The sequence below is a fragment of the Gracilinanus agilis genome, chromosome 3 (genome assembly GCF_016433145.1).
Source record: "Gracilinanus agilis isolate LMUSP501 chromosome 3, AgileGrace, whole genome shotgun sequence".
Lineage (NCBI taxonomy): Eukaryota > Metazoa > Chordata > Mammalia > Didelphimorphia > Didelphidae > Gracilinanus > Gracilinanus agilis.
The window spans coordinates 625,340,788-625,355,271 of NC_058132.1; the positions used below are offsets into that span (position 1 = coordinate 625,340,788).

The window sequence follows — 14,484 nt, forward strand, 5'->3', positions numbered from 1 at the left end:
AAGGAAAGGAAAGGAAAGGAAAGGAAAGGAAAGGAAAGGAAAGGAAAGGAAAGGAAAGGAAAGGAAAGGAAAGGAAAGGAAAGGAAAGGAAGAATGAATTAGCAGAAGATGCTTCATGGATCTTATGTGTATGTATCTATAAATAGAGAGTTGAAATAACACCCAAATATACCCTTATAGACTTGAAGCTTTATTCCTTAGGCTAAGTGATAAACACTAAAGGATTAATCACTTTTGTGGCAGATATTTCAATCTCTTTTTCAATGCCCAAACTCAGGATACCTGGAATCAAATTTTTATTTTTCTGCATTTACTTGTCTTCCCCAGGCAGATACAATAGGGACAGATTATTAGTAATTTTAATATTTATTAAGCCCCTCATAGTGTCTTAACTGCCTTTTAGAACACACAAAAGACAAATTCTCTGTCTCATAGAAAAAAAAAAAGATCTAATTCTCCTAAGTAGATCATATGGGTTCATGATTAATGGAATATTCATCTCATTCTAGGAGAAGCAGGACTGCTTTGTACTCAATGTACTTATACTCCAGGACCCCCAGGACTACCAGGTTTGCCTGGGTTAGATGGTAAAAATGGAATTAAAGGTAAATAATTTTTGGATTTGTTATTCCCTTTTCCATGGAAGACTGACTTGCTTGGCAAAGAGATTTTGCAATTTATAGATGTACTAGGATTATTTAAGTGGACTAGAAAGGGAATTTTAGAAGGTCAGGACCAGAAAGTGCAGGTAACACAAGTGCCAGCATGGAAATATTTTGTTAATCCGTGGGCGTTCACTCACGTACATTCAGAAAAGGTTCTACTGAGGCTATGGACACTTAGGCAAGAAATTCCAGGTGACTCTAGACCAAATTCACTCAGCACAGTAGAATTCTGGGGTAAGGTTCTGGAGTGAGAATGAGGTAGAATTCAGTCAGCATTCAGCTGAGTGTAGGTGTCCAGTGGTTGGTAGAAAGTGACCAATTAATTCTGGATTGGGCAGAGGAAAGTTCCCTGAGTCTGGATCATCCCTGGTATCTGTCAATATTGATCCTGGTATCTGTTGATGGTCTAGGGTTGGGAACATAGATTCTTTTTTATTGTCATGCAAACCACAATTCCATATTGATCATTGTTATAAGAGCAAAGTCATACATAACCAAAACCCTAAAATAAAACCAAAAATACACTGATGTGAAAGATGACTCCAATAGTTCTTTCTCTAGAGGTGGAGAGCATTCGCATTCCCCATCAAAAGCCTTTCAGGATTGTCCCAGGTGAGAGCATTGCTGAGAGTAGCCAAGTTTTTTACAGATAATCATTGTCCAGTATTGCTATTACTGGGCACAATGGGGAAACTTAGATTCTTGAGAAGTAGCCTGCACTGGTATTGGTCAAGGAGCCCCAAGTTAAAAAGTGCTTTAAATGCCCAACAGAAGTATTCCCCCCATTCTTGAAAGTATTTTTGATAACTTAAGAAAAGAAAGCCTAGAGTTGTATCAATATCCTACTCTGCCTCTTAATTCATTCTTTTACCTCACACTATTTTTATGCTAGGTGGCACAGTGGTTAGTGTACCAGATCTGTAGCCAGAAAGACTCATCTTCTTGAATTTAAATGCACCTCAAACCTTTATTAACTGTGAGACTCTGAGAAAGTCACTTAAGCCTGCTTGCCTCAGTTTCCTCATCTATAAAATAAGCTGGAAAAGAAAATGGTAGATCCCTCCAGTGTCTCTGCCGAGAAAATCCCAAATGGGATTTGGCTATAGCTAAAAAACGATTGAACAAGAACATTGTTATGTACTGATGGCAATAAAATGGAAACAATTTAAATAACTTCTTTTAGATGAGAACTGAAAAGAACAACAGGTAGCTTTCATAGCCTTTGTTAACTGAATTCTTTTTCATATAATAACCACTCAGTAAATATTTGTTATTTAATTGACTTGCAGGGAGGCAAGGACCTGATGGTTTAAAGGGAAGTCCAGGAACTCCAGGATATAAAGGTCTACCAGGTTTTCCAGTAAGATTACAGTTATGAGTTCTTTAAACATTTTAGTTTGATAATTTTTTTTATTTCATGTTTGTGAGAATCAGGATTCCTTTGATAGATGGATCAGAATCAGTCTTGAGGGTTACCCTCTAAGAATAATTTCTATAGTTTATTTTTCTCTCATTTGGGATTCAAGACCTTGGAACATTTGGATTTGACTCTCTTCTAGTGTTTGTCTAGGTGTCTCAGTTCCCTAGCAATCACTTGGTGAACAAAGATTTGAACAAAAAATAAGTTTATCATACATAGAAGAGAATATAGAAAGTACTCATATCTAAGCCCACAGACAGCCAAGAAAGCATTCCTCTTTCATGGACCCCTCCTCTACAAGGGATCTAAACAGTTGCTCCAGACTACCAGGAGGTCTGGTCTCCCTAAGAGGCTTAAAAACTCAGGGTTCATAGAGTGTCAACTATCACCTTCAGACCTAGAGATGAAGTGATTTGCCCAACATCACAGAGCTGGTAAAGGTCTGGACTAATGAAAGACAGGCTTAACTCTGACATCCACTTCTCATTGCTGCTAAAGTTGCCACCACTTCTTTGAGAAAGAAAGTGTTAGAGCTCTTTAAGGATAAGATAATGGTGGCCAAATTAGAGTTATCTAATTTTTTAGCTCTATTGTTGTTCAGACCCCCTCCTCACTTTCTCAGCACAGTATCAAACAGTATTGAATTACATTCTCTCTCTCTGTCTCTCTGTCTCTCTGTCTCTCTCTGACTCTCTCTCTCTCTGTCTCTGTCTGTCTCTCTCTCTCTCCTACCCCCTTTCTATGTTTGTCTCTGTCTTTCTGTTGCTCCCTCTCTCCCTCTTTCTGTGGTGTTTGTCTCTATCTGTCTGTCTCTCTCTTTCCCTTTTTCTGTGTTTTTCTCCATCTGTCTGTCTGCCTATCTGTCTCTCTCTTTCTTTCTCTTCCTCTCTCTCTCTTTCTCCCTCTTTCTGTATTTTTCTCTGTCTGTCTATCTGTCTCTGACTCTGTCTCTCTCTCCCTTCCCCCAATACACAAATAGCTTTTCCTATTGAGTAATTTTGATGCTGGAGAAAAACTATCACATCCTTCTTCACACATTCACCTTTTCATTTGTCATACCCCTCTAGCCAATCCTATTCTCAGGTGGAAAGGAAAAACTGTGGCCACTCCTACCCATCCTACTGTAAATGCCAAGGCTCTTATCCCCATCCTTAAAGACAAAGGTCCATTGAGTTCTATCGCATTACACACACAGGTAACCAGGCACCAGGTCTTTCTGGTTGTGCCTATGACTTTTATAATGACAGGGTCTTTAGCCCAATTCCCACTCAGAGTGATGAGTCAGATCCCCTAGAACAAAGCTGTATCTTCCACTCAGTGTTCTAGAGGTACTGCCTGAGAGGATGGAGATGTTCTTCTCTAATGCCATTGTTTGCCTCAATATTAATGGACAGTGATTAAAACCCCAGTATCATTTAACCAATTAACATCAATTAGGTTTTTTTTAAGCCCTTACCTTCCATCTTAGAATCAATATTGTGTATTGGTTCTAAGGCAGAACAGTGATAAGACTAGGCAATGGGAGTTAAGTGACTTGTCTAGGGTCACACAGCTAGGAAGCATCTGAGACCAGATTTGAACCCACCACCTCCCATCTCTGGGCCTGGATCTCAATCTACTGATCCACAAAGATGCCCCCCATTAGTTAGTTTTTACAAAAAATATATTTACTAACACATTATAGCAAAAATAGAAGTTATAACACATATGGAACCCAATCTTCTCTAAACACATTAGTTTCTGAGGAAAGTGGGCTCACATTTGAAGATACTTCTTCAAAGCATTTGTCCCTCCAAGTTCGGGGGATCAGAATAAAAGAAAGTAGGAAGGAGGGGGAGGTGTTTTTGTCTCACCTTCTCTAAATCTTCTGGGTGTGCTTCATCCTCCATTTTCTTAAGATGAAGCTATGAGACTAAGGTAGATGGCGAATTCAACCACACTAAGAGATAGCAATATGTGACCCACATCCCTGGACAGAAGGCACTGCTGTCCTACTGACAACCATTATACATCATTTACTTTTGCTTAGAGTGACCATTCAGGAATTCTGTCACCTTTGTTCCCTGAAACTCCATCATCAGAGGGCCCTGGACAATGGGGACCCCAATCAACTAAAATAAAAAAAAAGATTCACCTTTTTGAATGAGAATCAAAGACAATCAATGTTGAACCACAGTTTTTTAGATTATTGTACTGAATATCAATCACCATAATTATTGTATTACCTTAATAATCTTCAACTTTCCACCAAAAGCTTGTTAGTGGAACAGTCAAATGAACACAGCATGCTATTTTCAGCCATGGTGAGTCATGAAACATGAAGAGAGTACCCACAGGGACAAAACCTTGATGGTTTTCTCAAAACTTAAATGGTTTTGATAATAAGTATAAGCTGGTTGTAGGTTTTTTTTTTTAATTTTGGAAAATGTTTACTTACAGCATGAATAAATTAAATTGCAAAAAAATTAGCCATGGTATGCCCAAATAGAAATGAATAAAACAAATACAATTTAGGAGTTGATATTTTGTTGCCTCAGTCACAATGCATGTGAAGTGGGTGTTAACATGATGCTTCACAGTCCGATTTATATTCCACTTCAGACCCTTTCTAATTGTGTAAATGTGGAAAGCCTCTTTCATCCTCCTGGTCTCAGTTTCTTCATCTGTAAAATGTGGATGATAATAGTATCTGCCTCACAAGAATTTTAGGAGAATCAGATGAGATAATGTATGTAAATGAAGTCTGTGAACCCCAAAGCTCACTCTAAATGCCTGGTACTACTGTATGTATTTAAGAAAAATATGAAACGAATTTCACAAAAATGTAAATAAGATTTCTCTTTGATTCTCACTAGGGATTCCCAGGTTCTCCTGGTGATCAAGGACTAAAGGGACAAAAAGGTGAAACATCACAAGAAGGAGAAGTAGGAGATCGAGGGGACCCAGGGATTAGAGGAGATCCTGGGAAAAAGGGCTCAGATGGAATCCCTGGAAAACCTGGCACTAAAGGATTGCCAGGCACAAAAGGCGAACCGGTTTGTACACAGTAACATTTTTTAAAGTTATGTTCATTGTATCTGAAATAAAGATGAAGTTAAAGGAAAAAATGAGAGTGAGAACAAAGAGTGAGAACAGCTAGAACTGAATCATGAATATGTGAAGAAAGTACCATTACAATTATTTGTTGTTGTTATTCAGTCACGTTCAACACTTTCTGACCCCAATGGGGGCTTTCTTGGGCACAGATACTAGAGTGGTTCACCATTTCCTTCAACAGCTGATTTTACAGATGAGACAACAGAAGCAAAATAGTGTGAAGTGACTTGCCCAGGGTCATAAAGCTATGGACTGAGACCAGATTTGAACTCAGCAAGATGATGAGTCTTCCTAGCTCTAGGCAGGAAAGGTGCTCTTTCCACTGTACCACCTAAGTGTTGTTGAGAAATTGGAGTAGGACTTTAGTAGGAGACTGGCTATTTAAGTAAATACAGTAACTTTTGCATACGTTGCCTTATTACTAGTTAATTCATTCTTTTTAGAAATGTTAACTAGTATTTAAATTAATTCTAATTAATATTAGTAACATAAACTAGTATTAGAATTAACTAGTAATAAAGCAACTTATATAAAAGTTTTGTAATGTACTTAAATAGCCCTCCACTAAAGTCCTTCTCCAAGCTCTCTTCGGGCCATTGTTGGTCCTGGACTTTAATGTTTGTGTCAATGGCACACCATCTCTGGAAGAGCTTATCAGTCTGGAAAATTTTCAAGTACAGGGACACTGATAGACTGTCTATATGTTATTCAAAGATGAACTTCAGAGCCAAATTCAGGGAGGCTCATCCCTAGAAGGTTGGCCACCAGGTGGTGGCATTTCTAGCCACAGTAACTCATGGAAAAAGAACCCAGCAATAAGATCAGCAATACTTTCTACGCATCAGAAAGTTAGTATCAACTGTTCTATGAGAATCTTTAACTCTGTATACTCAGGATGAGTATTATAGAACTATAAGTTGTTTTAATAGGATTTGCATTTATAGGAAATTCTTGAATCATTCATCTTCAGATATAGGCAAAAGTAGGTATGTATATCTACATGAGTGTAAAGTTTATGCATCACAGAAAACAAAGATCAGCCTAAAAGAGAATCATAAACACTTATATTTGGTTGGATTTGGGGTGCTTTCCCACCCCATCCCCTAGCTTTGTAATTTCATCAATATGAAAAATTCCCAGCGTGGAAACATTCTTCAGTGTTCATCTGTAATTTGTAGTCTTAGTGTTCAGAGCATTAAGCAATTAAGTGACTTATGGTCACAAAGGCAGAGCATGGATTCTAATCTTCTTGACTCCAAGACCAGCAAGGACGCCACCCTGGTTTTCAAGTTTACTCAGCCTGACATTGATTCATACATCTGTTTGATAAAAATCAAGGCTTCTTCCAGATAGTTTTGATGCAATGAAATGTCACTGAATTGGAAATGGAGCAAATAGCAAAAGTCCAGAGATGAAGTATTGAAGTAGAGCTTTATTCCAAATGAATTTTCCCTAAATAAAGCTTCCATAGCCCCTGCCCCATGATGAGAAGGTCATGGATCATCAAGGAGATATTGCTGGTGCTGAAACTCTAAGACTCATGGGAGAGATGGGCCAGATCAACTATGGGCCATGACACTCCAATGCTTTCCCATTACCTTAAGTTTATTTTGCATATATTTCTACATAGATAGATCTGATGTTGTAATACTTGTTAATTGCTTGTTTGAGATATGAAGGTGACCTAGGTTCTAGAAGGCTAGTCAGTGGAAGATAAACTATCAGATTTTAACATATTCCAATTATCAGCTCAGTGGTGGATTAATAACCCAAAGGTGAAGATCTTAAGAAACCAACTAGCTAAATTTGGAAGTCAAATCACAAGAAGGCTGGCCACCAGGTGATGAATTTGTCTGACCACAGCAAATCATAAAACCATCTACAAAGTCATCTGCTAAGAAGAGATTGTGATTGGCACCAGCAAAATAAGTAACCAGACTGATTAATAGTGAAGTAAACTTCTATGCTCAACAGAAACATATTGTAAATTTGACATTTCCCCAAAGACTATCACTAATGTAACATGCTATGCATTCTATTATATGTTTCTAATTATAGCAAATACTCATTCAGCAAACATTATTAAATTCTTACTAAGGTCTAGGCATTGTGCTAAGCACTATGAAGAAAATAAAAGTAGAAAGAGAGATAGTCCCTACCCTCAAGGAGTTTCCATTCTACTGAGGATGATAGCACCTGAAAGGAAGCTGAAAAGAGGACAAGAGGAAAGCAATACATCTGAGGAGGGCACATGGAAGATGAAGTCTTGAGGCAGCCTGGAGAACATTGAAACAGGACTGGGCTGGGCACTTCCTTAAACAGAAGTTCTAGAAAGAGTCATCCATAAAGTCATAAAAAGAGAGACCAGGGACAGAAAATACTTTCAATTTTCCTGTAAAACAAATAAATAAATAATGGAATAAAATTGTAAATACCAATCAGTTATATTTTCTTACCATAGGTTGTGAATGGTGAAAAGGGGGATAGAGGTTTTCCAGGAAATCCTGGTGAACCTGGGCCCCCAGGACCCATGGGACCAGCTGGACATTCCAACTATGGACCACAAGGAGTACCTGGACCAAAGGGAGCTACAGGTGTGCCTGGACTTCCTGGACCACCTGGAAATGATGGTTGGTTAATTTTATATCCAATCCAATTTATTTCTATGTATGATGGATTTCTGGGTCTATCAAGCTTTTAATCTCAGTATTAATATAGAGTTTTACAGCTTGCAAAGCATTTTACATTTATTATTCCATTTGATTCTTACAACCCTATGGTGTAAATGTTATTATTATCTTCGTTTTATAGATAATGAAAGTGATGCTGAGAGAGATTAAGTGATTTTATTTGGGTCATACAGCAAAGAAGTTTCTGAATCAGGGTTTGAACTCAAGCCTCCTAATTAATTCCAAACATGGCATTTTCAGATTTTTGGAAAGATGACCTCTGGGTTATACTGGGGAAAGTACTTTATCTTTTGCTACTAAACAATTCAAACACAACTAACATATATCTGGACACTGTGTAACTATTGCTAATCTAATCACAAAAGAATTTAGATTAGAATCTCAATGAGAACTAAAAGTTAAATTTTATAAACCTAAAGAAGAAGCAAAAGCAACAGATGGGTTATGATTTTTACCCTGCTCTCTGCTCCTGACCACACTTACATACTGGAATTTCATGGTGACCTGACTAAAAATCTTTTTTCTTTTTTCTGGAAAGTTAATAAACTTAAAGGAACACTTGTTGCATTATTTCAGTCATTTCTGACTCATCATGATCCTATTTGGAGTTTTCTTGGCAATGATTCACCGTTTCTTTCTGTATCTCCTTTTAATAGATGAGGAAACTCAGGCAAATAGGGCTAAGTGACTTCCCCAGAGTCACACAGCTAGAAAGTATCTAAGGCTGGATTTGAAATCATGAAGCTAAATCTTCTTGATTCCAAGCCCATTACTTTAACTCCTACTCCACCTACCTGCCCAAAAGGAATACTTAAACTTAAAAGTCAACATATCTAAAACAAATAACTAACATCTTACAGTATTGTAAATATAGTTATATATATAACCTAGGTCAAATTGCTTGCCATCTAAGGGATAGGAGAGAAAAAGGAGGGAGGGAAGAGAATTTGGAATTCAAAATTTTAAAAACTAACATTATAATTGTTATATGTATAAGAAATATTAGAAAAAAATAAAATATATTAAAAAATGAAAATGCAATTAGCCTTGAGGTAACCAACAATATTGCATTGAACTATATAGCTAGAGTTTAGAAAGGATGGGTCACAGGGACTAACGGTGACAGTTCCAAAACAAGCTTTAGGAATTAGGGGATGGTTTCTTCTTTTTTATTTTATGTTAGCAGCTAAACAAATAAAGGAAGGAAGGAAGGAAGGAAGGAAGGAAGGAAGGAAAAAAGGAACAAAGGAAGGAAGGAAGGAAGAAAGGAACAAAGAAAGGAAGAAAGGAAAAAAGGAACAAACGAAGGAAAGAAGGAAGGAAGGAAGGAAGGAACAAAGGAAAAAAGGAAGGAAAAAAGGAACGAAGGAACGAAGGGAAAAAGGAATGAAAGAACAAAGAGAGTGGAAACTTTCCCTATATTAAGAAAGCTATAACTTCCAGGAATAAAGAGAAGAGATAATCCTGATGCACCTATTGAATCAGACCACACCTGGAATATTTTTATCAGGAGAGGAGTTAAGAGGTCATATTGACGAAGGGCATTGATAAGCTGGAGTGTGTCAAGAGACAAGCAATCAGGATTGAAAGGCCTTGAGTTCATGCCACAGAAGGATGAGTTGAAGAAAATAGAGATGTTTAGCTGGGAGAAAAGGAGACTTAGGAGATGTGGGCATGATAGCCACTATTCAAAGGGCTGTCACCTAGAAATATTAGGCTCATTTTTCTGCACTCCAGAGAGTAGGTGAGAGTTTTAAGAAAAAAAAAGAAAACAGAAACAGAAATTAATTATAAGCAATTCTGAAATGCTTATAATAATGTTTACATTTTTTCCTAATTGCCAAGGAAACATACAATCCATATATTAATATTTCTACCTTATCTTTTTTTAAGGTCCTAAAGGGGAACCAGGCATAGTGAACCCTGTACCTGGCCCTCCAGGTCCTCCTGGGTTACCAGGGCTACCTGGCCTCCAAGGCACAAGAGGTAAGTATTTCTTCTTCCAAATAAAATTTAAGAAATTAGAATGAATTCTGAGTTTCCTTACAAGGAAAGCTTAGTAATAAAACCTAGTTAAATCCAGTTCATAAAACATCATTATCCAGTTTAAAAAGAGGGCATGGGAAGAGAAAGGATTTGTTGTTTGTCCTCTGATATGACTGTAACAACTCTTTTTCCCACTAATGATTATGACTGCTGAGCTCATTCTGATCCAGTAACCATGGTGATTGTTCTCAGATAGTTAAAATCACTTGAGAAAGAGAAAGGTGCCCACTGTGCCTCTGAGGAGGAAACAACGCTCTAGAGATTATCAGAAAATTCTAGTTTTCAAAAAAATCACTTACTTAGTCCTTACTTTCTTCCTTAGTAAACTGAGTACCTTCTTTAGGATTATATATTAAAATTTAATTGTCTTTTTTCCTAAGATGGAGATTCTATATCAGTTCAAAATGCTGGCATAAAAAGCATGCACACATGTATGTACACACATTAAATGCTAGTTTTTAAAATGTATACATATGTGCACATACACATGTATTATATACACATACAGAAACTATGTGCAGCATATTGATTGAACACTAGAGTAACATGATAGAACTATATTTAAGGAAAATTATTTGACTGCTGTGTGGAGTATGTACTAGATTGAAGACTAACTTGTGTTAGGGAGGCCATTTAGGAGGCTGTTGGCAATAATCTAGGGGAGAGATGATGAAGGCTGAATCAAGGTGAAACTATGTGAGCAGATAGAAGGAGTCAGAGGAGAGATTCTATAAAATTAGAAAGAGCGAGATTTGGTGATGAATTAGGTGTGTGGGGTGAGATGGAATGAGGAATCCAAGATGGCACTGAATTATAACCTGAGCGTCTGAGAGTGCATTTGACAGAAATAAAGTAGAGAAGAGAAAGTAGCTGAATGACTCAGTGGATTGAAAGCCAGGCCTAGAGACAGGAGGTCCTAGATTCAAATCTGGCTTCAGACACTTCCTACTTATGTGTCCCTGGACAAGTCACTTTAACCCCCATTGCCTAGCCCTTACTACTTCTGCCTTGGAACTAATACACAGTATTGATTCTAAGATGGTGGGATGAGGGTTTTTTTTTTAATGAATAAAGTACAGCAGAGGATAAACAAAAGCTGATTTTTTTTTGTCTTCTTCTTTTAGGAAATCCAGGGTCCATGGGACCAAGAGGTTACCCGGGTCTTCCTGGGCCTGATGGTGAAGCAGGATTCCCAGGAACTGGAATTCCTGGGACTCCTGGACAAAAAGGTAAATGCTAAATTTCAGCAAAAGTTTTATTTTTTTTTCTCCTAATAAAATAACTTGCTTTCTTGCTTTTCGCAACTGGTCCCATCCCATTATGGCAAACAGAAGGGGAAGAAATGAAAGCAATGTCCGTTTTTTTATATTCTTGGCTCAAATATAAATGCAAACCAGCAACTATACCCATGAAATCAAAAGACACTCCTTGGAAGAAAAACTGTGGCAAATCCAAACAGCATGCTAAAAAGCAAACAGATGACTTTGCTGACAAAGGGTCCATACAGCCAAACTATGGTTTTTCCAGTAGCAATGTATGGAGGTGAGAGTTGGAGTATAAGGAAAGCTGAATACTACAGAATCAACACTCTTGAAATGTGGTGCTAGAGAAGACGTTTGAGAATCCCTTGAACATCAAGGAGATCAGATCAGTCAAAACTTGAAGAAATTAATTCAGACCATTTTCACTGGAAGATAGAATACTGAAGCTGAAGCTCAATACTTTGGCAACATAATGAGAAGATAGGATTCATTGGAAAAGATGTTGATGTTGAGAAAGATTGAAGGCACAAGGAAAAGAGGTGACAGAGGATGAGATGGATAGAAAGTGTCAAGGAAACAATGAACATCAACTTGGACAGACTTTGAGAGATAGTGGATGATAGAAGGACCTGGAGTGCTATGGTCCATGGGGTCATGAAGTATTGGACACGATTGAACAACAACAACAAAAAAATAACAGTAATGTATGATTTTTAATACATAAAAAACTACCACCACTGATTCAATTATTTCAGGCATAGAAGAGTTATTTAAAGAGGATTATTTTTCTCATCTCACAGCAAATACTCCAAAAGAAATACAGGTGATAAATGTCATGCTTTCAGTTAGCAACCATAGGATCCATTCCAAGAAGTCACACTGTTCTAAAATAATTTCTAAGAAGCCTCAGCTCATTTTGCCAGATAAATTCCAAATAAACTAAGGTTAATATGATCTGAGAGCCTATCCTATGTGGCTTGGTTTGCTGGTAGTTTTATCTTATAAATATTGATCATAATTGATCATAATATGATCATAGTTCTCAAATGTGAGAATTCCTACCCCAATGCCTTGAAGTTGAAGAGAACTGACCTTCAGTTCATCCTCCCCTTCAATATGGTTCCAGTAAATTGCCTTCACTCGGGGTCCTTACACTACTTCCTACTGATTTCTGAACTAACAGCCTACCCCAGTTTTCTCTCCATGTCTTTCTCATCACTGCTCTAATGAATGTCATTATAAGCTTCTCTGATAGCCAAGTTAGTTACTTAAAGGACTTGCTCTCTGGAACAAAGCTTTTTAACAGCCTAGAGTTCAACTATCGTTAGTGTACCTCTCTTCTGGTATTCTTGTGCCTCTGAAGTCTACTTATAACTACAATATAGAAGTGTAGCCTGAACTTTCTTCACACATAGGCCCTAGACAGCTACCAAGGTTTGAGGTAGAATCTCTTCACACACACACACACACACACTCACACACACACCTCATATCATATCACAAGTGCCACCAGTGCTTCTTTTACCAGGTCAGCCAGAAGATACATTAACTAAATAGCAAAACAAGATAAATGAGAAAGAAAATTTCCTCTCTTCCATTATATATTGGAGTACATACTTCTACCTCTTCTCATGAAACTAGTAGGAGAAGGAACACTCTTAGATAATACCATGGTCAGACACTGCTTGGGAGAGTGCATCCATAGTGAGCATGTGTAGCCTGAGTAACTCGTACTACAAAGGCTGCATTCCAGCTGGAAACACTATGACACCCCCAAAAAGTTTTTTAGTTTTTGTTTTGCTGTTTGATAAATAACTGGTGATCTCTTCTGGTCCTTCACTCAGCTGAAACTTCTCTCCATTCTTCTGTTTTGTTCTAGTCCTTTGCTACTTTCTACTGTGGTCATATGCTAGTCTCCTGATGAACTAAAACTACCTCCAGTCTCTCACCAAATAGTGGGGTGGAAAGCCTCTCAGGTGTTTCAGTACATAATTCCAGGGCTATTTCAGCTCTCTTGTGAATCAGCTCCACATTCATACCCTACCAACCAGCAGAAACCTTCACAGGAAGATTGTATCCTTTTTGAGCTCCTTGGCTTCTACTTGAACTGCAACTCCCTGAGTTCAGTAGACTATTTAACCTATTTAACTTTAAGTGGATAAATTCCTTTTAATTTCCATCACAGTCCTAATCATTAGCCTAAGTCCATACAATTCAATATAAGTACTTCCTCTAACAAAACTGCATGAGTGAATTGAATACAACTTTTGGACTTATCTTCCTACAGACACCAAAAGCACTTTTTTCCCTTCATGAAGATTACAAAATGTTTTATAACAATTGTGGACGACTGAAAGATCACAGCAAAACTGAAGGAATCATTCTTGAACTCACTTTTATCCATGAATTTGAATTAAATCCAAACTCTAAATTAGTTGAAGCTGAATCAGCTTTGAACCCAAAGCATTTGTCTGGAAATTTGTTGAATGAAAATAATAATTCTACATTAAAAATAGTAATGTAGAGTATGATTTCTGATGTTTTTTCTTCCCAGGGGGAACCATTTTAAGCTAATCAAAAGGTCTGAAAAGAAGAAAAAATAAACTTAACTGAATTAACTCTTGATTTTTCCTGACATTAGAATTGTAGAAGATGAACTGTCTCTTAATAATTTCATTTCTATAGGTCTTGATCAATGACACATGTAAAACCCAGTGGAATTGCTCATTGGCTATGAGAAGGGGCTGGGAAGGGCGGAGGAAAGAACATAAATCATGTAACCATAGAAAAATATTCTAACTTAATTAATTAAATAAAAAATTTCAAATAAAAATAATAATTTAATTTCTATGATTTTTCTGCTTGCTTTATAGGAGACAAAGGTTTTCCAGGAGCCAGAGGATCACCAGGTTGTCCAGGAGAAATGGGAAAACCTGGGTTGCCTGGAATGCCAGGGCTCCCAGGAGCAAAGGTCTGAGAGAATCACAAACTTGGTTTAATCCAAGTGCAGGCTAAAGTTGTTGTGCACAATTATATACTACTAGCTTCTAATCTTTTCTTTTAAAAAAGAGGGGCAGAATTTGTTGGCATTTTTCCTGATTACTCTCAGTAGGTTGTTTATTAAGTATTAAAAATTCATCTTTTTTGCAAAATACACCATTAAGCAAGTATTTTAAATGACATAAAGCTTTTAAAAAGTCATTAAACATTTTAATTGCAGAAAGAAAAAGAAAATCCAAATATCATTGGAGCTTCATATAATTACCAGGTTATCTTATTTACTAATTCCTTTTTTAAAAAAAATC

General features: G+C 37.2%; 1 protein-coding gene across 1 annotated transcript in view; it reads left to right on the forward strand.

Annotated features, from left to right (window-relative positions):
• COL4A3 (collagen type IV alpha 3 chain) overlaps positions 1–14,484 on the forward strand; it is a 158,751-nt gene that overhangs the window by 95,797 nt on the left and 48,470 nt on the right. The window contains exons 23-29 of the mRNA XM_044670796.1: positions 510–605; positions 1,955–2,025; positions 4,941–5,120; positions 7,643–7,811; positions 9,765–9,857; positions 11,042–11,146; positions 14,053–14,150. Of these exons, the coding sequence (XP_044526731.1) occupies positions 510–605; positions 1,955–2,025; positions 4,941–5,120; positions 7,643–7,811; positions 9,765–9,857; positions 11,042–11,146; positions 14,053–14,150 (812 nt within the window). The remainder of the gene's footprint in view (positions 1–509; positions 606–1,954; positions 2,026–4,940; positions 5,121–7,642; positions 7,812–9,764; positions 9,858–11,041; positions 11,147–14,052; positions 14,151–14,484) is intronic.